Source organism: Coenobita brevimanus, chromosome 92 (assembly GCF_032717465.1).
Source record: "Coenobita brevimanus isolate Jiangsu-jjx chromosome 92, ASM3271746v2, whole genome shotgun sequence".
Taxonomy (NCBI): Eukaryota; Metazoa; Arthropoda; class Malacostraca; order Decapoda; family Coenobitidae; genus Coenobita; species Coenobita brevimanus.
Window position 1 is genome coordinate 19,068,981 of NC_137045.1, and position 27,522 is coordinate 19,096,502.

Sequence of the window (27,522 nt, forward strand, 5' to 3'; positions counted from 1 at the left end):
CACGACAAAGAAACCACCACAACAGTATACAAACAGTATATACATTCAGTGATGAATTATGCAAGCCCTGCTTGGGCTTCTTAACCTCACTAAAACACACTACAACACTCTACAGACCATACAGAATGAGGCCCTAAAAATTATCACAGCTACTCCACCCACAGACCACCTGGACCAAGAAACCAAAGTCCGCAAATCAGGGATCATCTAGACATATAGAGACATCCAAATTCTCCCCGCAGCCTCCACAAACCCACACCATCCACAACACCACATGGCAGGACATCCACACACACCAAGGAACATCAAAACAACACTCAGCACACGATATTATACACAAATACTGTCATCTCTCCCCCCTCGTCCACCTCAACACAGCTTCCAGAAGCATGTCCATACTCAAATCACTTGCCACTCCATTCAGTCACTCAAAGACAACACAGCTACATGCACGGGCTCCTGATATCCACCCTTCTGAATCCTACCTCCATCGTGAGGACAGGATCCACCTGGCCAGGCTGAGATTTGGGTATCATGCAGCTCTCTTGAGTTATCAGAAGAGGCTGGATGACTCTGTCGCTGATGCCTCACCAGGATGCAGTACAGCCCCCCATACGATTAAGCACATTATGGAAGACTGCATTGCACACAATCACCTGCACCAACAACACAACAAACACTCCTTGAGAGCTCTGTGGGAAAGCCCGGTCTCAGCCATGGCTTCCTTAGGGACTCGGGGCTGTTTGGCACAGGGAACAACTACTACTACTAGTGTCCTTCACTTCCATTCGGTATGGGTATTCGCTTCAATACCACAGTCAGCCACTTAGCCAAGCAGCCCTATTGAGATAGGTTAGGTTTGGTAAGATCAGGTAAAGATAACCTCTGTAATTTTGCCTGGGAAACACATTCAGCATATCTTCGAGTAAATCCTATGGTTATTTTCGAAAGGACAAGTTCAGCATGATTCCTGGTTGAGGGGTACCAGTGGCCACCACACGTGTAACAGACCACAAGCCACAAGTGCATATGACAGTGCCCGTCTGCCTCTCTACCGAAGGTCAAAAGTCACTCGGCCACCAGGAGACACACACAGCAGAGAGAGAGAGAGAGTGAGCAAGAGAGAGAGAGAGAGATTCCTTCCCACAATATGATTACAATATCAGTACAGCAAAATCTGTACCAATGCATATGATAGTACTGTACTGTACACAGTACAGTACTGTATGTGTGTATGTACAGTACAATACTGTACAATACACTTCCATTTGGTGTCGGTATTCTTTTCAGTACCACAGTCAGCCACCCTAGCCAAGCAGCCTTGATGGGATAGGTTAGGTTTGGTAAGGTTAGGTAAAGGTAACCTACGTAATTTTGCCTGGGAAACACATTGAGCATATCTTAGAGAAAATTCTATGGTTATTTTTGAATGGAAGAGGTGAGAGTTGTTCCAGGCTGAGGGGTACCGTTGGCCATCATGCGTGTAACACAGACCACCCATCCACCTCTACACCGAATGGACAGAGTCCCCTGGCCTCTAGGATTAGTGCGGAAACCCCCCACCACGCGCACCTGTCCGCTTCCCCACTGAATGGTCAGAGTCGCCTAGCAAGCCGCATTAGTCATACACTGCCTGAGGTGGTGATCTTCTGGTCATCTACTGTTGTCATTGTGTACTAACCCTTGCCTGGACAAACAGAAACAAACCTTATATGTAGATGTCGGTTTGCTGCATGTTGCTTCCTCTGTGCTCAAAAGCAACCATTGGGTGCGATATGACAGCATTGTACTGCTTGCCGGTGGACAGATGCCCACACCTCAGTTCCCGCCTTTCTGCCCTTCGTGAGTGGTAGCACTTACAGCGATGGCTGTGGTTGCAGTTACATTTGTGGTGGTTCCCTACCTTCTCCAGGTTGTGGCCCTGCTCTGCTGTATTCTCTAGTGTGTGGTGATGGCCCTACCACTGCATGAGAAGCGTAAGAGGAAGGTTCCGAGTCTGGAAAAGAAACGTGAGAGATTGGGCAAGGTTAATGCAGGCTGGAACACAGGACGCATTCTTTGCTAATATGATCTTGCCCGTTCAACATTGTTTGATATCAAGAAGTCACGCGACAGCTTACACAGTACGGACAGGACTTTGCCGAAAGCACACATTGTGGCGACAGGAAGGTAATGGCCCAGGCCTGACACGCCATTATCGACCAGTTGACATTGATGTGGTTTTGTCAGCAACCTGGTGCTGAGGTGCTAGTGCATGGGACTGAAGTGAAGGCTACTGCTGAGAAGTTTGCACGCCTGCATAATATGCAGGACTTCAAGGTGTGCGAGGGATGGCTCTTTAGCTTCAAGCTTCACCATGGACTTACTGGCCGTAAGGCATACGGTAAAGCTTTAGACACGGCACGGGAGGAAGTAGACTTGTTTCGCCAGAAAGTGCAGCATCTGATCAAGGACGAGGGCCTTGCCCTTGGTCAAGTCTATAATGCTGATGAAACTGGTCTGTTCTACGCTTCTTGCCCACCAACACCCTGGCTGAGGAAAGGGAGAAGTCTGTGCCTGGTCAGAAGTTGTTCAGACAACATGTCTCTCTTCTGTGCTGTGCTAATGCTAACGGGACGCACTGCCTCAAACCCATTGTTGTTGGGCATGCAAAACAACCACGTTGTCTCCGTGGGTTGATGGATAGCCTGCCTGTTGTGTGGTACCATTCTGTGAAGGCCTGGTTTACTGCTAAGAATTTCAGAGGTTGGTTCCACAGACATTTCATCAAGGAGGTTATCCATTATCAAACAGAGGTCCTTGGAATCACTCACGACCAGACGAAGGCACTCCCGCTTGTGGACAATGCCCCTGCTCATCCATCTGAGAAGGATTTGGTTGCTTTTGATAGGCGGATTAGGTACATGTTTCTGCCACCTAATACGACTGCTCTGATTCAGCCAATGGACTAGGGTGTTATCATGGCTGCAAAAAGACTGTACCGACGGAGGTTCCTGAATGAGGTGATGGTGGTGCTGGAGGACGAGGACGTGGTCGAGGACACACATGGGGAGCAGACCTTGCAGAATCTTCGACGTTACGACCTGAAGTCGCAGTGTTCAAGTGGACGAACGCATGGAAGGAAGTCTTCGTCAAAACCCTCGAAAGCAGTTGGTCTTGTCTCCTGCAGGGAATCGATGCCGAGCACGACTTTGAGGGGTTTGACGTGGATGATTTCCACAGTCGCCTTAGAACAGCAGGAGAGCAGGTGGACGTCAATGACGTGAGGGGTTGGCTGGATGATGACTGCAGCAGGCCTGGTTACCAGACCATGTCTGATGAGGAGGTCGCCACTGCTGCCTATGCAGGCACGGAAGAGGACAGTGGGACCGGCGAGGATGAGGACCCTGACTCTCAGCCCTGCGCAGCTCCTTCAATCCCTCATCTCAGTGTCCTCTGTAGTTACTCGGAGGGGGTGCTGGAGTATGCCGAGCACCCACACTGTGATAGGGAGTTGGTGCTGCTCTGCCTGGTAATGGAGGTGTGGGGAGTCTAGGACACTGTCACCCTCTGGCAGAATCGTTGGTCCTATCGTCAGACCAAGATCGACTTTTCAATCCTGTGATCCCCATGAGTGCTAGCCCATTCCCACCACCACCATCACCAGCTTGTTTCCCTCCTTCACCATCGGACCCACAACCGAGCACATCGACAGCCATTGAGTCTCCGTTGGATGTAAGTTTGCGGCTGCTTCGGAGTCTCCTGATGTGAGTAGGCCACCATCACCGCACCGTATGTCACCAGCCAGCACCCAGCTCCAGCAGGTTGAGGATGACGAGGAGGAGTTTCTAGACCTTTGTTAGGCGCTGCTGTTTTCCACTAGACCACATGGGACAACTCTACACCTGCTGGAGGTGGCAAGTTATGAAGCCTGGCGGTGGTGTATTGGGTGGTAAGTACCCCAACTGAATGTTTTTCGGCAGGTAACTTTAGGTTTCTTTCACAGTTTCCTTGGTGCTAAAATTTATTTAGGATATTCCTATGTGTGTTTTGAGGTCACAATATGCCAGAATGACTGGAAAACAGTGCCCAAAATAGGAGGGGTACTGTACATTCGGTAGTGTTTAGGTAGGATATTTTTTGGTTTTCAGTGTTTTCTTTTTTTTTTGCATGGTTTTCTTGATGTTGAAAATTATTTTGGATAATCCTATGTGTTTTGATGTCAAAATATGCCAGAAAGACTGGAAAACAGTGCCAAAATAAGGAGGGGTACTGTACATACAGTTGTGTTTAGGTAGGGTGTTTTTATGATCGTTTTCTTTTTTTGATAATCCTGTGTATGTTTTGATGTCAAAATATGCCAAAATGACTGGCAAACAGTGACAAAATAAGAAGGGGTACTGTACATACAGTAGTGTTTAGGTAGGGTGTTTTTTGGTTTTCAGTGTTTTTTCTTTTTTTTTTGTGGTTTTCTTGGTGTTGAAAATTATTTTGGATAATCCTATGTATGTTTTGATGTCAAAATATGCCAGAATGACTGGAAAACACTACCCGAATAAGGAGGGGTACTGTACTTACAGTAGTGTATAAGTAGGGTGTTTTTTTAAGTTTTCAATGATTTTTCTGCATGGTTTTCTTGGTGTTTACCATTACTTTTGATATGCTTATGTGTGTTTTGATGTATAAATATGCCTGAATGACCGGAAAATATTGCCAAATTTAGCAGGGGTACTGTACAAGTAGGTTGAGTATGGGTTGGAGGTGGGTATAGGTAGGGTCTGGATATGGTAGGGGAATAGTGCTCATTACCCGGATGTTTGCCACTAGCCGGACATGCCTTTGGCTCTGTTATGTCCGGATAAATGAGGGACAACTGTATCAGGCTTTGCACTAAAGTTTGATCTGTTACGTCAGGATATTTCTCTCATAAGCCATCCCTTGATGTCACCACCTGTCAAAAGCTTGTTATTTGATGTCGCTATGCAAGGTGTAATGCAGCATTATCAACTGTATATTAACTCCTTTATATCATGCCCTGAATGGAAGAAAATAGACAAATAATGTGACCACCCCTTTGCATTTCATTTTCCCTCCCCTACTTACCCTCCCTCCCCTCCCTCACTCCATCACCACATCAGCACTCATTCCCCCACCCACCTTCCCTTCTCTCACTGGCCCCTCCCTCTCAGTTCCTCTTACTCCACTGTGACTTGCCATGCATAAAGGAGTCAGCCTGAGGCTCAGGGTACCGGAAGATAGGTGATTATTTATGACCACGACTGAACATGATGTACTACATCAGAATTCTCTCTCTCTCTCTCTCTCTCTCTCTCTCTCTCTCTCACACACACACACACACACACACACACACACACACACACACACACACACACACACACACACACACACACACACACACGGAGTCATCGGAGGTAGACGTCCGTCATCGGCGCTCCGTACCAGACCAACACGGCCAGTGGCATTACCAAAATTAGTATCTTTGAATGAGTCAAGCTCTGTACCAGGTTAGACTAAATGATTTTTCATTATTAAAAGGAAAAGAAATAATAAGTTTAAATAAGACTGGTTCAAACAGAACAAAGAACCACGATGCGCTGAGTCAGCTGGGTTTGTTTAGACTACAGCAACACGGGGAAAGTGTACATACTCTTTAAGTACATACTCTGTTCATTTAGTATTACAAAATGGATACATACTTCAGTAAAACAAATTTGGAAAAGAAAAGGGATAAAAGTAAAAAGCAAAATGACGATTTCTACCAAGAACTGGTTGAAGTGGAGACTCACAATAGACTGGTTGAACGTGTACACAAACTGGAAATGGCTTTCAAAAATGAAATTGATGAAATAAAGAAGCAAATGCACTTGCAAAAGGAAGAGATAGAAAAACTAGGAAGGGAGGCCAATAAGAAAGACACAACCATCAGTGAACTAACAGTGGAATTGAGTACGCTTAGGAAGAAAGTGAGTGAAATGGCAAGTACAGTAGACAATCACGAGAGTGTTATGGAAGAGTTCAAAAATAACACAGAGACAATTAGGCAATCAAGCAGTCTTATGGACCAGAGCAGTGATATTGAGGAGAAGATTACACAGGTGAATGAAGCTGTCCAAAGCTACAAAAATGATGTAGAAACCACATATGCTGAAATGGTGAAAGTAAAGAAAGACTTAGAAACAAGGGTGGAGGAAAAAAAGCATTAAAAAGGAAGTGAAAAGAATAATCCAAAACAATCCAAAGTTAGTCAGAGATTCAGTAGAGATAAATAAATCAATAGTAATCACTGGTATAGAAGAGGAAGAAGTTAAAAACAAGATCACTAGAGACAAAAAGGAGATGGCAAATGTAATGAGCTTATTGAAAGAAGTATCAGAGGAAATCTGTAGTAAAGACATAGAGGAACACAAAAGGTTAGGGAAATACGAGAAAAGCAAGACAAGACCTCTAAAGGTGACTTTCCAGAGTGTAAACACTGTGGAAGAGATACTAAAAAATGCAAAGAATCTTATGGAAAAAGAGGAGTTCAGAAATGTATGGATAAAAAGATGCCTAACACAAGAGGAACTGGAATTACTGAAAGAGAAAAGGGAGGAAGCAAAGACAAAAAATGAGGGAAGATCAGAAGAGGAGAAAAAGAAATTTTTTTACAAAGTAATAGGATTGCAGGTACGAAAGTGGTACACAAACAGGATGGAAGAAAAAGGAGGAAGGTAGTAGAACCATGTCATGACAAGTATATAAACAAGATGATAAAGTTGATGTACTCAAATGTGGATGGAATGGTATCTGAATTACTAGAGATTATGTCAGAGAAAATGAACCACAAATAATATGCCTAACTGAAACCAAATTAACACCAAGGATATCCAATGACATACTAAACTCAGAGGAATACAATATATGGAGAAGAGACAGAAATTTAAAAAAAGGAGGAGGAATTATAATATTAACTAAGAAAAATCTAAAAGTCAAGGAAATAAACCTAGATATACCATCACAAGTAGAACTGATTGCAGTAGAGATCGACACATCTGAAGGTAAAGTAATTGTAGCCAATTTGTACATGCCACCCAGATCAAACACATGGGAAAGAGACAAATATGAGGACCCGGCAGAGAGTACAATTCAGAGTATAAGATCATTGCTACATAAAATGGAAGAGAAATCGGAAAGAATTATACTAACTGGGGACTTCAATACACATATAAATTGGAATACTCTAGATATAAATAGCCAAGAAAGCTGTTGGGACCAAAAGCTCCTGGATCTCGTACAAGAGTTTTTCTTAATGCAACATGTGAGGGAGACCACCAGAAAAAGAGGACTTGATGTACCTTCAGTGCAAGATCTAATATTTACTAGGCAAGAAAATGACATTGACAGTTTAATATATCACCCTCCACTCGGCAAAAGCGATCATGCAGTACTAAATTATAACTTCAGGATAGCATATGACATAGTAAACAGCAATGACAGTTACAAAAAGAGCCTAAACTATAAAAAGGGAAATTATCAAGACCTAAAGAAGTATTTCTTAGAAGTTGATTGGGAAAATGAGCTTAGAGGACAGGATTTAAATGCTGTATATAAAAAATTTTGTGAATTTTATGAAATAGGAGTCCAGAAGTACATCCCACAGAAAAAAGAAGCAGATAAGAAAATACAGAAATGGTTCAATACAGAATGTAAAAAATCAAAAGACAGAAGAGATTTGTTGTGGAATAGATACAGAAGACACAATAGTGAAAGGGCATATAATAATTACAAACAGGCAAGAAACGACTATACAAGAATAAGGAGGGAAGCCCAAAAACAGTTTGAGGAGGATATAATAAATAAAAGTAGTGATCAACCAAAGCTGTTTTACAGCTATATCAGAAGCAAAAGCAAAGTAAAAGATATAATACAATCCATTACGGACGAGGGAATCACTTATACACAAGAGAAAGATATTTGTGAAGCACTAAATAAGAATTTCCAATTAGTTTTTACAGAAGAAAAAAATTTTGAGAGCGACTATGTGGAACACGCATCTCCACACATACTACCTGATATGCAAATAGCAGAAAAAGTAATACACGAGGAGTTAAGTAGATTAGACAGAGGAAAAGCAAGTGGTCCTGATGAAATTTCATGTTGGGTATTACGAGAATGTGCAAAGGAGTTAAGTAAACCATTATTTTTAATTTTCAAGAAATCCTTGAGTCAAGGGAAGCTACCTGATATTTGGAAAAAAGCAAATATAGTCCCCTTATTCAAGAAAGGAAATAGACAAAATCCTCTCAACTACCGACCAGTATCACTGACCAGTGTTGTAAGCAAGGTATTAGAAAAACTTATAAGAAAAGCTTGGGTAAATCATCTAGAAGAACACAGTATGATAACAGAAAGACAGTTTGGTTTCAGAAAAGGAAAATCATGTGTTACTAATCTGTTGAGCTACTATGACAGAGTAGCAAACACAATACAGGAAAGGGAAGGATGGGTGGACAGTATCTATTTAGATTTCAAGAAAGCTTTTGACACAGTACCACACCAAAGACTTTTATGGAAACTGTACCATCAAGGAGGAATTCGCGGCAAACTGTTTTGTTGGATGCAAGACTTTCTCATAAAAAGAGAAATGAGGACAGTACTAAGAGGAAACTACTCATCATGGAAAGAAGTGACTAGTGGAGTACCACAGGGTTCGGTGCTGGCACCAATCATGTTTTTAGTGTATATAAATGATATAAACAGTAACACTGCAAATGAGAGCTATCTGAATGTTTGCAGATGATGCAAAAATACAAAGGAGAATTTCTAGCACAGACTATTGTAGGGAGCTACAAGAAGAATTAAATAAACTTCATGAATGGAGTAGTACATGGCAAATGGAATTCAATGTGGACAAGTGTCATGTAATCAAGTTTGGTAAAAGTGGAAAAAGACCTGATTGGGATTATAAGTTAGGAAATAAAACCCTATACCCATCAGAAAGAGAGAAAGACCTAGGTGTGATTATCAATAACAGACTATCTCCGGCTGACCACATCAGCGAGAAGGTACGGAACATGTATACACTGCTTGCAAATATGAGAATAGCATTCACATACATAAATGAAGACATGCTAAGAAGGATAATAACATCATTGATTAGACCAACCCTTGAATATGCATCAGTAGTCTGGAGTCCTCATCTGAAAAAGCATATAGACATGATTGAAAAAGTTCAAAGGGCCGCTACAAGATGGATACCAAGCTTAAGGGACCTAAGCTATGAAGAAAGACTAAATAAACTGAATCTACCAACACTACAGGAGAGAAGGAAAAGAGGTGACATGATAATGCTATATAAGTGCATATCAGGAAAGGAGAAAATAGACATAAATGATTACTTAACATATGGAGAAGCATCAGCAACAGGACACTGCAAAAAACTGCATAAGAAGAGAGGTGATAAAGACGTAAGGAAATTCAGTTTCCCAAACAAAGCAATTGATCAATGGAATGCACTACCGAATGAAATAGTGTGTGCCAAAACAATTCACAAATTTAAGGATATGTACGATAAATATGGTTTAAGACACGGGACAGTACGAGCTTGACTCATTCCTGTAAAGATACAATTAGGTAAGAACAATTAGGTAAGAACACACACACACCACAAATTATGTACAAAGGTCACACACTTACATAAACACTCATTCAGGTTGGTGAGCACATGACAGGGCCTGACAGGGATAGTAGTAGAGGTCTTGGGTGGAGCCATGGTGGTGATGTAGTATTCCACATGGTCAAGTAGAAATGCAGATGAATGAAAAGGCAGCCGATCAGCAGGGCAGAGTGCAGGAGTGTCACTGAAGCAGCTCAGCCGGTCTGTCTGGTGGCGCGTGGTTTGAATTGTCAAACTGGCGGGGATAACCATGTTGAACAACGAAAAACGGTATTGATTTATAAATGTCAAAACAATGTATTGTCAATAAAATGACTGGTCGAAAAACAAGGGCTTGGTGTACTGTATATTGATACCAACTCTCACGTATGGAAGTAAAGCTTGAACCTAGTTGGAAGGACACAAATCCAGAGTGAGAGTAGTGGAAATGAGTTATTTGAGAGGAGCACATGAACCTACATCAAGAGACAGACTAACAAATGAGGAAGTGAAGGAGTGTTGTGATATGGATTTAACAGAAAGTGTTAGGAGAAGTACATTGGTGGTTTATTTAATTTTGAATATGAGCAGAAAACAAAGGATAGTGACGTACAGGTAGCAGATTAACAAATTAGAAAGAAACTTGTCAGATTTGGCAACATCAAAAGCAGTGTTTTGGTGACAAGACATACAGCAGTGTTTTGGTGGCGGGACTCACAGCACCAATTTGAATAGGTGGCATGGCACCAAATGAATGGTGCAGATTTCAGTTTGGGGGCATCCTGTGAAAATTTTCAAATTCAGGCTTATTTGCTGTGATGGATATCGACTCCTGTAGGTTATATTCCAGTGGATAATTGAGAGTTTACCGTAGTGTAAGATTATCAGATACATGTAATAATGTATGATCTTTTGTCATTCCAAGTAATTATCCCTTAAAATACAGAATTCTCATTTATGATCTGTCCTGTGGTTCCTTTAAACAGTTGTTGTGCAGATATATTAGAGTGAGACTTAAATTTGCATGTACCCAGCTGTTGGGTTGTAGTTTGATCATCTGAGTTAGAGTGAAAGATAAGGAAATGTGAAGTCAGTTATGATCTTATACCATGCTGCTGCCAGTGGTTTGTGTTTGCTAAGCAGAATATGCGTGTGTTTCAGTACTGTTGGGAGCCATATAATGGTGCAGTGCCAGGAGAGGACACTGCCAGCAGTCATCTCACTAACCAATAAAGTTGGTGGTGATTCAGCAGCCTACTTATCCATAACTAAGCTGGAGAAGGTAAATGTGTGATATCATTGGGTACCCTGTGTTATATATTGTTACTCCTTAGGGTTCGTAGATGCATCGAACACAACACTTAGACAGGTAGAATGTTTATCAAAGCCATTCAGCACTTCAAGGCTTTAGGCACAGCTGAGATACATGAGCAAAACGAAGTGGCTTTTCTCTCTTGCGCACTACCTCACTCACTACCATGGTACAGACCCACTGTCTGTTCACTGATTGTCTGACTATCCATCCATCACTTACTACTTACACTATCAGACTCTCACTCACTAACTAACTCAGTCCATTACTGACTGTCACTGTCCATTTGCCACTGACTAGCTGATTCACTTGGAAGCGGGATAGTCCCTTTAGCACCTCAGTGGCCCCCAACGTTGAACGACACCTTAGAGTGCCAGTGTCACGGACATCAAATTAGCACGATCTATAAAAAACTGTGAACAATTATGGGAAGGGAACAAAGGTTAGTGGTACCTATACACTACCCTACTCTACCATCCCAGGCACTCAGGCAGTCAGTTCATCTTGCATGCTGTCACCCATTTGTTTACATGTTATTGGAGCATGCAAAGTAATTTTGTGGATTTTTCTGCAAATCTTAGTGAAAAAACACATTGCCTGGTGTGCCAGGCAATTCTCTTCACATCTGTAATTTAAAAAAAAATTGATTTTCAACATTCAAAAAAATAGTCCTAGGGCCAGTCTGTGGTGCACATGAATGTATTATCTCACAGCCAGTGAAGGATTAAATACTCCCCCGGTTTCACAGCCAGAACAGCACAGAATAATCTGGAGAGAACTTACATTTTCTTGCACAATAATGTACTGTATATTCTAGAGCCTGAGAGAGAACTCATATTTTCATTTAGTTTTGTTTAAAGGCTCCAACATGCTTGTGTGTATCAGCCTTTGTCACCTAACAATGGCTGTCCATGCTACTTGATCTGTCGCGGTCTCCCCCTTCAGACCTTTATCACTGAGGCCACACTCTGTGACCTCATCCCACGTCTTTTTCGGTCCACCTCTTGCAACCCTACCCCCAACGTTAATACTTTTGCACTTTCTGTACCCAGTTGTCATCCCCCATCTCTCCACAGTCCAAAACCATCTCAATCTACCTCTCTTCATCACAACACCAATACAGTCCGATCCCATCCTTCCCCTTAACTCTTCCATATTAAACCTAGCCCCACCCCCAGGCTTCGCATTCAAGGACGCACTGCACATCCACCTAATGAATGTCATTTAAGTACATTTCAGCTTGCGAATATCCTTTGTTTACTGCCCAGGTCTCACTACCATACAGCATTACGCTCTTGACACATGCCGCATACAAAGATTCCTTCGCTCGGACAAGCCAGAATGTTAATCAAAGGTCACTCAACGTGTCAGGGATTTATTCTTTCCAGGCACAGCTGAGATACACTAGCAAAACACAGTGGTTTCTCTCTTAAGCAACCTCACGCACTGTTACTCACTCATTGTCTAGTCTCTGACTGATTGTCGATCACAGACCCTCTGACTGACTATCATACTTCGCGGCATGTAAGATGCACCCTAATTTTGAAAGAGGAAGTCTGAGGTAAAAAGTTTTTGGCTAATAACCATACCCACTACAACTTTAGCTTGGATATATAGTAGTCACATTCACACAATGGCATACTCATCTTCCAAGATCTCCATTCAGTAGTATTCGTCAGTCAGTAGCTTCATTATTATTGAATATAAGAACTAAAATAGTGAAAATTTGTATCACAGTTATATTTAAACACTACAAATTGCTTCTGTCCATCCTTACATTTTTTTATTTTTTTAAAATTTGAACAAAGTGTGTTTTTGTAAACATACTCACTTAGTATCTCATTTCAGTACTGTTCATCAGTCTACTGTATAAAAGTGAAAATCCATAACACAGTCATACATATGCACACCAAATATTGCTTCAGTTCACCGTTCTTCTGCTTTGTTGAACTTGACGCAGCTGGGCTTGTCCTCAAGTCACTCGATTGTGTGTACAGTATCAGCTTGATTCATACAAAGGGAATATAAAATCACAAAAAGTAAGGGCCAATAAATAGTTACAAGCACTTGTTCATTCTCCATGCATGCATTGACAACTTGCAGTTACATTCACCAGCAGACACCAGATGGCAGCACTGTCAGGATGTAAACACAGTTGGGTTTGTCCTCAAGTCACTTGACTGCATGTAAAATATCAGCATCATTCATGCAAATTTATTGCAAAATCACAAAATATAAAGGCCAGTAGAAAGTTACAAACTCTTGTTCATCTTAAAAATCCATGCTTGCATTGAGGAATTTCAGCTATATTCACCAGCAGACACCAGGTGGCAGCATTTCAGTATTCACTTGATCGTGTAAAGTATCAGCATGATTCATGCAAGGAGAATATAAAATCTATCTATCTATCTATCTATAGCCCGACGCCCTAATCCCGCAAAGGGTGGCCGCAGACAAAACGCCTCCAAGTCACTCTGTCACCCACCATTTGACTCCCCTCCCCCCAACTCACCCCCCCCTCCCTCATAATATAAAATCACAAAATATAAAGCCCAATTAAAACTTATGAACACTTTGGGTCTGGTTAGTACTTGGATGGGTGACCGCCTGGGAACACCAGATGCTGTTGGCATCCCTATGTGTCAAGTGGGGTTGGTGGAGGATTAGTGCCCCTCCCTGTAAAACAATTAACTCTAAGCCCTTGGCCACCCCGTTTGGGATACATGGTGTCTGGCAGTGGATGAAAAAAAAACCCACTTGTTCATCCTAAAAATCCATGCTTGCATTGAGGGCTTCAAGTTATATTCACCAGCAGACACCAGGTGACAGCAGTGTCAGTATGTAAACACAAGAGTTTTGGCTGTTCTTAAAGCTTTTCATGAATCTTCTGAGTAAACGTTCAAGTGCATCATATTTTTCACAATTTATCAGCAGGTTTAGTTTAATTAAATGTTTTTTATTGTATATTCTACCAGTGATAAACAGTTTATAGGATACTTACCTGTATATGTGGCTGTTTTGAATACCGTAGAGCCAGAGCTAACATCAGTCTGATTTCATGACATTCATCCTTGAAGATGCACGGGGACTTTTCCGTGTATCTTTTAGGGAAAAAAGTGCTTCTTATGTGCCATGAAATACAGAACTCCGTCCTTCACTGACTAGCTCTCATTGTCTGACTCTCGCTGACTAACTAACTCTGTCCGTTACTGACCCTCTCTCTGTCACTGTCTGTCCGCCACTGACAAACTGACTCATGTGGAGATGGGACAGTCCATTTAAATACCTTCTCGTGGCCACCACTAGAGCAGCACAGATTATTCTACAACCTAGATGAGAACTCACAGTTTATTACACAATAGTGCATATTCTACAGCCTAGGAGAGAACGCACATTTCGTGCATAATCATGCACTTAAATAAACAATACACAGTGACAAAAACTAATTCCCGAGGTAAGAGAGAGAGAGAGAGAGAGAGAGAGAGAAAAATCAGACAGACATGTTAAAATTGCTGGAATGTTCATCTCAAAATATAAATCTCTGACCTTATCCATCAAAATTTATGAATTGTATTTATGAATTTGTAAGATATGTTTGAGGTGTTGAAAGAGGAGAAAATCTTTACACTGTTTGACTTTGATTTTTATTGCACTTGTGTTGCTTGAGCAAAGATAAAATCTTTATCTGCTCCAACAAAAAAATAATTTCACATTACCTGCATGATCTCAAGAATTCTGCGTTGCTTAGTACTGTAGTATTGTTTTATTAACCACTTTACTGTGAAAGGTCTCTGTTTTGCTGAATAAATTAAGTGAAGTGTTACTGTAACATATTATGATGGCAGATGTGGATGTCATGTGCAATTTAATGTTCTTGATAGTTTGTTCAGAGAAGTACGGCAGTGAACCTGACCCCTCTTCAGATCTGGGAGACAAATTCTGATTGAACTAATAACAGGAATCCAATCTCCTCCCAGTCTTGCAATGTATATCTGCAGTTAGCTCGCCACTCCATCTAAGTCACTCTCACAGTTACCACCAGTCCATAGTGCACTGTCTCCAGTATCACCAATTAAAACATTTTGAACAGGTGCAGTCAAAAGTTTTTCATCTCATCATTGGCTCTTCTGTCACTGATTCCCTTCAGCTTCCATCTCTTCACCAGGATTATGTATCTCTTTCAGCCTAGCTAATTACTTTGGTCATTGCTCCTCCAGACTGTGCTTGCATCTCTTCCCTATTACAGCAGGCATGCAACACCTATTTAGCTACATTATCTTTCCTTTAAGTCACCAACAATTTAAAACTAATATTGTATTTATTGTGTCACCTCATCCACACCTACCTTATTCTTCACACAGATTCCAGAGCTTGGATATGGCATGGGGCGGCAATGCATGCTGTCAGTACCTATCACAATCAAGGAAGCGGTGGACAAGGTTAAAACTTACCTATCACTACCTCATGTGCGTGTAGCTTTAGCTCAGAAGACAGACATGTGTAAGTACAAGAAAATTGTATCCCAGATTAATAATCTATCTATCTATCTATTGCCAGATGCCTCAATTCCGTTTGGGGTGGCCACAAACAAATCGCCTCCAAGTCGCCCTGTCCCCCGCCATTTCACTGCCCTGCTCCCAACTCACACCCCCCTCTCTCATATACCTCTCCACCCCATCCCTCCATCTCATCCTCGGCCTCCCCCTCCCTCTTCCCCCCTCCACCTCACTCATATACACTCTCTTTGTCGGTCTTTCACCCTCCATCCTCTCCACATGGCCAAACCACCTCAGTGTGTTCCTCATAACGCTTCCTATCAACTCCACATCCACACCACAACGCTCCTTTATATCTTCATTCGTCAGCCTGTCTCTCCACGTGACTCCACAGGCTCCTCTTAAATAACTCATTTCCACTGCTCTCACTCTTGACTTGTGTCCTTCCAACAATGTCCAAGCTTCACTTCCGTACGTTAGAGTTGGTATCACAATACTGTCATGTAGTAACTTTTTCACTTCCATGCTCACTTCCCTGTTTCTTATCACTGCTTTCAAGGAACCAGCAACCTTTCTTCCCTGCTGTACCCTTTCAAGCACTTCATCCTCCAAACCTCCATCCTTACTCATCACACTACCCAAATACTTAAACGTACTCACATTTTCCAATTCCTCACCATCCAACCTCGCTGTACATTCACTAACTTCGCCTCTCTCAAAGACCATCACTTTACTCTTCCCTACATTCACCTTTAGGTTCCGTTTCTTACACACTCTCTCAAACTCATCCACCAAGCCTTGCAGATTAATAATAATAATAATAATAATAATGATACAGTAGAACCTCTTTGGTCCGGACCCCTTTAATCCGGATTTCTGTTAATCTGGACAAAATTTAAAAATAATAAGCTCCAAAAATATGTTGAAAGTAAGTCTAAAGTCATTTTCATTATCAGCGCGGAAAGCGATCATCATTCGTTTCGTCTCGGATCACGCTAGGTCGCTACATGGGCGCCTGTTTAAACACACGCTAGCATTCGTTCCATCAACTAGTTCACCAACCATTTATATTTTTATGCTGTATTTCAAAAGTTAATCCTCCTTACCATGCCCCTCAATGCAAGTGTAGCTTCTGTAATGAATAAAGGTGTTAAAAGGAGGAGTTTGCTTACACAAGAATGGGTCAGAATATTCTGCAGTGTTTAGTGATTACTGTAGGTTATTTTTTGTACTTAAATGTGCTTTACTTGTACATCAAACATTAGCTTCTTGCCCTTATGGGTGTTATCAATATGCTAAAGATGACAATGTATTTTTTGCCTACATAAGTTTTACTTTTATTCCAAATATTACAGTTAATTAATAAATTTATTTTTTTGCCTACACGGGCCTTAGTCACTTACTACAATTTAAAATGTAGGCTAGTTTCTTGTCATGGCCTTACCTGTAAATTATGCAATACAAAACTATCTTACATGATTAGTTTTGTTATTTTAGTACTGGTATCCTTTCATCTTTTGCAGTTATGTAGGGTTGACATATGCCACATATGTTAATAATTAACAAACATACCATATGTAGATAGAGTTTGGTATGAACTGGAGATTAACCTGATGGTCCGGACAATCTGCTAATTCGGACAACCCTTCCCCCCATATAGTCCAAATGAGAGAGGTTCTACTGTAATAGTAATGATAATAATAATAAAAATAATAATAATAATATTATTATTATTATTATTTTTTATTATTATTCTGTCTTATCTATCTATCTATTGCCAGACGCCTCAATCCCGTTCGGGGTGGCCACAAACAAATCACCTCCACGTTGCCCTGTCCCCCGCCATTTCACTGCCCTGCTCCCAACTCACACCCCCCTCTCTCATATACCTCTCCACCCCATCCCTCCATCTCATCCTCAGCCTCCCCCTCCCTCTTCCCCCCTCCACCTCACTCACATACACTCTCTTTGTCAGTCTTTCACCCTCCATCCTCTCCACATGGCCAAACCACCTCAGTGTATTCCTCCTAACGCTTCCTATCACATCCACATCCACACCACAACGCTCCTTTATATCCTCATTTGTCAGCCTGTCTCTCCATGTGACTCCACAGGCTCCTCTTAAATAACTCATTTCCACTCCTCTCACTCTTATTATTATTATTATTATTATTATTATTATTAATTATTTTTATTATTATTATTATTATTATATTATTATTATTATTATTATTATTATTATTATTATTATATGGTGCAGGTTTATAGCCAAAGGGTGGTTGGGGCTTATTGCTCATGTAATGCCACTCAGGGATGAGTAAGGCTGGTCACTCTCATCTTAAATTTCAGGACCAACTTGCCTAGCCCCATTCCTGTGCTTCTCACGGGGCCACACTGTATTAGATGATGATTGAATGATAATAATACAGTAATAATGATACCTATAACAATAGTAATAATAGTGCACAGTCAGACTTCCTCTGACAAACCACTGCATGAAACTCATATGTACCATATATATATACTGGGTTGCATATGCATGACTGTTTTATTAACTCTAGTGCAGTTTTCATTTACCCCAGGTTTGAATCTCCTGGGTAAGGAAAAATCCTCCAGCCAGCCTCAAGGCAGAGTGTGATATAATGTCGTAAACTGGCAAGCAAAAGCTGATTGATATCGGTATCGCTATCAGAAGGGAAAAATTATCCAACAATCGTAATCGTATCAGAATCAGCTGAGTAATGGTGAAAAATAAATGTTTCTTTTACCCAGTGACCCTAGACTATAGCAGTTATTTCTCCATCAGTTTAGGTGTGAACTAATACTGTAATGATGATTATTTTCAAAGATACATTCTTATCCCACATTCTTAAATGGTAAAATGTTTAAACTAAAACATAAGGAATATTTAGAATGAAGCTTGATACAAATATCTAGACAGCAGTCTTCTGTCAAGCAGCTGTGGCAAACTGGTATGAACTTGCGAGTCTGATGGTACACACTGGCGGTGTTCCATTAATGATATGACTTAGGCTTAATGTTTACTTTCGATGGTACAGTACAAGAACTGTGACCAGAAATTTAGTTTCATTTAATTTTTTCTAGTAATCTTCAGTAAAATATATATAATGCAATAATATACACAACTTAATTATCAGTACCTTTATTACAGTTTTAGGAATTTAGTGCTAAATTTGGTTGTTACTTGCAAATTGCAATTTCCTTTAGCAAATGTGAAAAAATGGAGGTACATAAAAAAATTTATTAATATTTTAGTTTACACTGAAGTATAACAGTTCCTTCAGAATTTTTATTTGGATTTGGATTTTAAACCCTTACTTACCGGGAAGCAGCATATGCCCTGGCAAACTGGGTGGATGGGGACTGCTGGGTGACAGGAAGAGCCACAAATGTCTTCCCGCTATCATTTGAACCGGCTGCCATTTCATATCAGTACCAATGGGTAGGGAGAGACTCCTGCCAGCCCATGCATGGGTGGTTCAGTCTGTCCCATGACTTGCCCTGGTGTAGAACGATGTCTTCTGAATCCTCCTTGTCCGATTCCATCCCCGCCTCATGCGGCCCTCTTGTGTCATCCACCCCTGCCAAACTTTTGCCCGTGGATACAAGAAAAGGACTCAGTGATAGTCCCATAGGACATGCGTTGGATGAGCTCGTGTCCAGTTTATCGGACAGTGGCAAAAGTTCCTCAGAAAAAGCGGGAAGTTATCATGTTGAAAGCAACATGTCACGTGCTCTGACCCCTTCCCACTCTGAGACTTCGGAAAAGGTCCCTACTCTGCATCAAGAGGCAGGAGTGGCCTATGACAATGACACCGTCACCTCTGAGGAAGAGGTGGATGATCGTGGGGCTGTGGAAAATGAGGGAGACGGTGGTGAGAGTGACAGACAACACATACTGTACATAAATGCCATTGCCGTGTCTTACCACCACACTTGCAACAAGTGTGGTGCAATCCCTCCCTGCCAAGACCCTCATCACTGCAACCAAGCACCTCAAGGGCCATTTCTCCACAACCTGACCCTTCATGTTATGTGAGGAGATGGCAATCTTTGGCCACATGTGGTCAGCTTGGCCAGCTAGGATCTCCCCAGGGAGACCCCACATCAGGTGACTCATCACCCTTTTCCTCCCCCACCTCCACCTCTCCTTCCCCTCCCACCCCTTGCTCGTGGCCGTGCCCCTGGCAATCTTCATGCCCGTGGCCGTGCTCCTGGCAATCCCCATGCTCGCGTCCATGGGTGTAGGCGTGTGTGTGGTGCAAAGAAGCATGCAAGTGTGCCAACATCACTCCCAAGCCACCCTGGTGTCGGCAAACCTGATACTTTTGTGTGGCAGGAGGGTGAAGGTTTCCAGCCAGCATTACCTGCCTTTGATGCAGGAGGAGCAGATGTACAGAGAGAACACCTGGAGGCAGGTCCACAAACAATCCAGAAAAGGAATGATAATGGTGGAGGAAGAAATAGGCAGCACCACCTACTTCAGTGCTGCCTACTTCATCCCTCATCCTCACCCTTCTTTTTCTGTGTCTGCCCTCCTCTCTTCCTATTTCTCCCATCTTTTCTGTCACTTTTTACTACACTTCTTTCCTTTTCATGTGGCTTTACACTGAGTGACCAGCCTAATGGTTTCCTGTAAGCCAGGAAACCATTTACAGTGCTGAGTGATAACCATATAACCAACCCACATGTGTGCCCTATGTGCCATCAAGTGGGTTGGCAGAGGGTTAGTGTTCCCCCCTATAAATAAGTAACTCAAAAGACAAATGGCCACCTCTTATGGGATTATGGCATCTGGTTATAGATAGATAGCTAGTTTCTCCTAGTATCATTTTTTTTTTCCTCGCTGTCTGGATTTTATGTCTTGTCATTCTTAGATGGAGAAAAATATTTGGATGATAATGATGATAATGCTTAAATGCTGATCCTCTTTTTTACAGCATCAGAGGTTCGTAGTGTGAGTGTGTGTGCAGGGTCAGGCTCATCAGTGCTGCGAGGAAGACAGTCAGACTTGTGGCTGACTGGTGAAATGAGTCATCACGATGTCTTTGATGCAACACAGGCAGGAACCACAGTCATTCTTACTGACCACTCCAATTCTGAGCGTGGCTACCTGGTCTCTGTCCTGCGTCCCCTGCTGACCACTCTGCTGGAGACTAAAGTGGAGGTTTTGGTTTCAGAGAGAGACAGAGACCCACTCCAGGTTGTGTAGCAGAGTAGTAATGAATGAAACAGGATGAATATCTTTGCCTGGATGAACTAAATTTTAGTAATACAGTAGTAGTGCTTATTAATGGGAGTAATTTGTGCTAGAGATAATTCTGTTTTGCTGATATTCTTTTAAAGTATGATATGTTCAGTTAATGGTGTCACCTAAAACAGATACACCTTGGTCCCAATTAACGAGCCTATATGGTGGATGTGCGAGGGTGCGCTATTTGATATCACACTAATTGAAACACATAACTTATGGGAAAAAATTCATTTGGTGGATGAGTGACTCCAACTTTAGGGGTTAAACTTGCAAACACTGAAAATTACCCTAGTACTGAAAAATTGTATACATATATATGTACACGCAAACGAGTACATATACCCTCGATGAGCTGGTCTAAACCAGTTTGTGACCCCCCCCCTCTCATAAATAATACGAATTAATACACACCCAAATTGCACTAAAATCATAGTAGAGTGGCTGAATGTGTTATTTTATACTGTGAATTACTGTGATAAATTTTACAAGTGATTTAGTGAATTTTGCAATAACCAAAGAAGTCATATGCTAAGCACTTTAGCAAGCGAACATTTTTGCGGTTACAAACTGTGCATCTATGCTATGAAATGACTCATTACATTATATCAATAAGTTTTATAAAAGTAAATGGTAGTAAAAGTCATTCTTGAAGTTTTATAAAGTTTGTAATGATTTTCCTCTTATGTCTCCCTTCATTCACCACAATGTTACACTGTGAGTTACTTTATCGATGAACCACATACTTAAATTCCCCCACCAAGTTACATCTCTCTCCAATCACCATCATTTCCCAATGCAAGTTATTTTCTCTCTCAACCACCACCACCATTTGACTTTCATTAAAATTTTCTTTCAAAGCCTGTTGCTCACAGACATCCACAAAACTGCACCAATTTATCAAGCTCTTGTCCACTATTAACAGGGAACACATCATCTGCATACATCAGATTTGACATAGCTGTCCATCATCATTCATTACCCCTTTGAGATTCCGATGACATGTTTTCGCATAATTTCAAATCCAACCTCAGAGATTCCAATGATGCATTTATGTGTCATTTTAAGATACTTTTGTAAAATATTTACCATAAATCGTATTTACTTATCATAACAGAGAGTGGAGCATGACATCACAGAATGGCTGCTCTATGCATGGCGGATACTGCACAGGTGGTCTGACTCATGGCTTTATCTCTTTATTACTTTATTCTTGGTGAATATTTTTCTACAGCAATGTATAAAATTTTTGGTTTTTGCCTAACTTCAGTTTATCATTTTGACTTTTTCTTTTTTGGACATACTATGATAAAGTACAATTATTCAGCTTTAAAATGACACCAAAACCAACAGTCTATCATGAAAAGTGTATTCACACAGAGTGATCAAAGAAAAGGTCACGATGCGAAGATGTGGATCAGCGTGAGAGCAGCTGACTGTAGCACAGACATAATCTGTCCAGCCCAGAAACTTGAAAGGGTTAACAATGCCATCCCTTATCCATATATGTACAGTCGTCAGCACAAATTCGCTGCAAGCCTGCTCGTGTGATGTGGTTGTTTTGTCTGGCAACAGTGTATAGGAACTAGTTGCCACACAGGCTTTTTTACGCTTTAAAGACGTGTTTTGTAAGAATTAGTGCTATAAATCGTCCAGAATGCAATAGCCTTTATATCTGATTAGCACAAAAATGAGCAAAAGACGACAGAGGAATGTTGTACTGTAGTGATAAAACTTCTGCTCTCTCCCTCGTACCCACCCCATGTCCCTCCCCCCCTACCTCTCAACCCCCCCCCCAACCTCTCAACCCCCCCCCCATGCTCCTTCATTTCCACTCCCCTCTCTCCGCACCCTGTCTACCCTAACCACGGCGCAGATCTACGTAAGGAACTGCAGTTTTCTTCATTTCTTGTCTATTCCTGTAACCTTTTAGCTCCTTACATTCGAGAGTATCTTGCCATGCCTCAGTCTTTTTCACCCACTCTTTACTCCAAATATGATGCAGTAGTTCGAAACATGATGGGTTCTGATCCTGCTTCATGAATCAGTGAACAGTATGAGGAGGATGGGAACGTTTTCCTTGGAACGAGAGAGAGAGAGAGAGAGAGAAAGTAGGAGGAATGGTCATAAATGTTTGTTTAATTTCGCCTACTGAAATAATAACCACCAACTGCCAGGCTCACTAAACACACACACACACACACACACACACAGTAAGGAATACATCACAAGAATGAGACCTCAAACGTTTCTGTATCTAGAGGCTGTTGGTAGTGGCAAGGGGTGGAGAAAAGAATGACAACTGGAATAAAAAGAGTGAGAATCAGACGGGGAGGGTGAGAATGGGATTAGAACAGGAAGGAATATTGGTAATTAGCCTTGGATACATTTTATTAAAGCTTTTCGAGCAATTGAGCAATGGACAGTATATATTGGTTTAGTAAACTGTCAAGAGAGAATTATGATGCACCAGTTGGGTTAGTGCTGTCGATAAATGAATGAAGGTTGAGAGAGTGGGGAGAGGAGAAAGTGGAGAGGCATGAATGTGACTTGGGAGTAGGAGGGGGAAGGAGGGATGGGGGGACATCAGGAGGAGAAAGGAGGAGAGAGGGGAAGGGAGTTTAGACACGGTTATGAGGGATGTCAGAGTATTACGCTCGTACGTCGTTTCATAACATTCTGTCAGCTCTTGCATTTTTTTTTATAGTAATTAAATACGGTATACATAATATTGTACTCTAGCCAGCCCCTAGTACCACTTTTAAAAAACACGTCGTTAAAGTGTATAAAAGTCTACGTGGCAACTAGTACCCTTACACTGTTGCCAGACAAAAGGACTCACATCACACGAGTACACTTGCAGCGAATTTTTGCTGACGACTGTACATATATACAGTATATATAGTTTTTACTTCCTTCTTAACCCTACCCATATATATATACACATACACATATACAGTGGTCCCTCGCGTTTAGTGTTTATCAAGTTAGCCATTTTCGCATTTAGCAAATGTTGGGTGTGAAATGCCTTACCTGTCCGCCACCAGACCGCCATTGTTATCATTGTTGTGAGTGTCTGGTGACCTTGGGTGCTTTTTTTTCTCTCAGTTCCGAGCATTTGGCATTTTTCGCTGGTGAGTAGATGTATAACCATAGAGCACTCTATCTGTATAATGTATTGCTAATACACTGTGTTTCATTTTCAGCACTTAAAGAAGGAAATCGAGAGTCAAAAGGGTGACTTCGAGGATGGGCGCAGACTAACTGATATTTTTCCCATATAAAGTACACTTTGCATTTAGCGATGGTTTTGCCAGACTAATTAAATTGCTAAATGTGAGGGACCACTGTATATATATATATACACATATCTATATCTATCTATCTATATATATATATATATATATATATATATATATACAATCACTCCAGTATCCGACGTAATAGAGCCATAGGTAGGTCCGGATATTGGTTCTGTCCGGATATTGGGCCCCAGCTTATGGACTTGTACTTATGGACCCTAACTCAGAGAAACACCTATACAACTCCCTCTGGACATGCATAGCACCTATTTAAGACCCAAATCACACCAATAAGGCACATAAATGACTGAAATAAATGCAAAAGAAACATAAAATGAGGGTTTAGAAGTACTGTAGGTTCATACAATAATAAACATTCTGGTGACTGGCTTCTGAACTGGTACTTATGGACCCTAACCTAGCCTAACTCAGAAAAACACCTTCCTACTGCACATGCATAGCTCCTAACACCCTATTCACACCAATAAAGGACATTAAAGAGTGAAATGAGCTAAGTATAGTATGGAAAAAAGTACAGTATGAAACATTCTGCCTACTTACAGCAAGTCCATGGCCATGAATAACCGCCTCCTCTCGGACTCTGACAGTAAGAAGGATTTCCTGAAGCACTTGCAGTACACTGTTCCTGAAGTCTTGCACTGAACTTAGTCAATCGCACACAGAAGTCCGTTCTCTTCACAGTGTGCACTCTTGTCTAACTAATGCTCCATTGTAACTTACTAAGTGTTGCACTTTAACTTTTCCCATTCTTATAATTTTCCAAAGCCAAAACAAACAAGTCTATTTACGTTAAATTTTGTTTCAATTGAGTCTTTTCTCTCACAACTGTAAATCCTTAACACAACACACTTTTTTTCACTGTACAACACTCTAAATTCCCGTGTGGTCTAGTGGAGAAGTTCTTGCTGTTTATTCCCTGTCAAAGTCCGAGAGTATCACTGGCAGGTGACCTAGGGGTACATCGCTGGGTCGTGGTGATGGCGTACCCACTGCAGACGACTCTGAAGACAGCCGCAAACTCACGTCGAGCGGTGACTCCACCGTGGCTGATGTGCTGGGCTGTGGCTCGGAGCATGAGGGCCTATCTTGGGGAGGCAACGGAGTGGAGCCAGGGCTGGGCACAGTGGGGGTCACGGGCCTGAAAAAACTGTCAATGGTTGATTGACGCAATGACCGACGATTCTGACGATTGATGATGCGCTACCTGAAAGCACGCACTTCCTCCACAAGTCCCAAGGGCCCCATCTCCCTGTCGCAGTCCGGGTGTTCCAGGTAGTCTAGGACGAACTCTAGATGTTCCCGGAGTGCGCTCAGCTTGGGGATGGCTGGAGTAGTGTCCTGCTGAGAGGAGTCTGCATCATCGTCGCCTTCCTCGTCGGAATCTTCAAGTTCGGTACTGACACCTGCAACTGAAGACGCGATCTCAATATCAGACAACGTCTGATACCCAGGATCACCCTCGTCGTCATCCAACCACTCACGAACATCGTCCACATCAACATTGTCGCCGTGCATACGTAGCCGTGCATGGAAGTCATCCACGTCAAATCCTAGAAAATCGTACTCCACATCCGTTCCGAGAAGCAGACGAGACCAACCATTTTCCAGAGTCTTCACAGGGACTTCCTTCCATGCACTAGCCCAGTTGTACAGCGCAGACTTGATGTTGTAGCGGCAAAGGTTTTCCAAAGTCCGCTTGCCTCGTGTGTCCCGTCCCTCCCTGCACTCGTTCTCGTCCTCGAGAACAACCATCACCTCGTCCAGGAACTTCCGACAGTATAGGCGCTTTGTTGGCATGATCACTCCTTGGTCCATTGGTTGGATGAGAGCAGTTGTATTAGGTGGCAGAAACATGCACCTAATACGGCCATTTTCAGCAACCAAGTCCTTGTCGCACGGGTGGGCAGGTGCCTTGTCGAGGAGAAGGAGGGCCTTTACCTGGTCGCATGGGATTCCCAGTGTCTTCATCTGGTAATGGATGACCTCCTTGACGAAGTGGCGGTGGAACCAGTCTTTGAAGATCACAGCTGTAAACCATGCCTTCAAAGAATGGTACCAGACGACAGGAAGGACATCCATCACCCCACGAAGGCACTGAGGCTGCTTTGCGCGGCCAACAACAACGGGCTTAAGCCGGTGCTTGCCGTTAGCATTGGCACAACACAAAGCAGATATCCGTTCCTTGGAGAGCTTGCTGCCAGGTACACGCTTCTCCGTCTCCTCGGCTAGAGTGTTCGTTGGCAGCGAGTGATAGAATTTTTTTTTTTTTTTTTTTTTTTTTTTTTTTTTTTATGTGTCCGACTCTGGGCATAGGCTTCACAGCCTGCTCTCAAGGCCCAGTAGTCCTCCTACATACCATACACCTCTCTACATGTCACCACTTCGGCGCTAACACCCACTGTCCATATTGAATACATGCTAGGGCTGTCTCATACAGGACTGGTGTATTGGTATTAGTGGGGATACTTTTATGACATGTCGGCGGGTCATCTGGTAGATCAGGCCAGTTTCGTCTGCGTTGTAGACTTGACCGAGAGTGAGGCCCTCCCTGTCAATCAAGCCCTTCACCTTGTGCCGAAACTCGTCAACTCCATCCTTGTTAGCGTTCAATACTTCGCCATGTGCTTTACGGTTGGTAAGGCCATGCCGTAACTTGAATGCAAAGAGCCAACCCTCGGATGTCTTGATGTCTAGGGTGTTGTGAAGCCTGGCGAACTTCTCAGCAGCAGCCTTCAGCTCCGTTCCACGTACCATCACACCAGCAGCACGTTGTTGTTGATACCAAATCAACGTGGATCGGTCGATTTCTGCAAACTTGGGGGTAAACATAACCTTCCTCTCCACGTTGTGTTTGCTTCTCAACGAGAAGTCAGCCGTGTACTGCATGAGTTTGTCTCGGGATCTCTTAATATCGAACAAAGTAGACCGGGCCAGGTTAAGCTCGGGGAGAATGCGGGAAGAAGACCACCCCAGATCTACTTTCTCCAATATCTCCCGTTTCTTCTCCAGAGTCAACACCACTCTCTTCCTTTTCTCAGGTGGCGGGGCCATCATCACACACACTAAGAGGAGGCCCGAGAGCAGCAGGAGTGCCTGCAGCAGGTAAGGCACCACCACAAAAGCAATCACGTGGGCAGCCATAACGACGAGTGTGCACTCGCGGCGAGAGACAGGTGGAAAGTGGGGAGGATGTGGCGGCGCTCTATCGGACGTCGGAGGAATGACGCGCCACAACAATGCTCTCCTGCGCCGCGTGCGGCAAGTTCAAATTACAGGCGGGAATTTTTTTTTTTTTTTTTTGGGGGGGGGGGGGTTCGGACCCTTTTGGGAATATTGGATCCCGGGACGATTATGTCCGGGTAGTGGGGATGTTCGGATATTGGGCGTCCGGATATTAGAGTGATTACTGTACTGTATATGTATATATATATATATATATATATATATATATATATATACAGTAACCCCTCCAATATCCGGATCAA

The 27,522-nt window shown here is 42.3% G+C and overlaps 1 protein-coding gene across 1 annotated transcript in view; it reads left to right on the top strand.

Annotated features, from left to right (window-relative positions):
- Nucleotides 1–20,743, top strand: part of Ciao1 (cytosolic iron-sulfur assembly component 1) — a 120,851-nt gene extending 100,108 nt beyond the window's left edge. Inside the window, exons 7-9 of the mRNA XM_080282205.1 lie at nt 10,796–10,916; nt 15,308–15,446; nt 20,404–20,743. Coding sequence (XP_080138331.1) covers nt 10,796–10,916; nt 15,308–15,446; nt 20,404–20,675 — 532 coding nt within the window. The 3' untranslated portion in view covers nt 20,676–20,743. The remainder of the gene's footprint in view (nt 1–10,795; nt 10,917–15,307; nt 15,447–20,403) is intronic.
- The last annotated feature ends 6,779 nt before the right edge of the window (nt 20,744–27,522 follow it).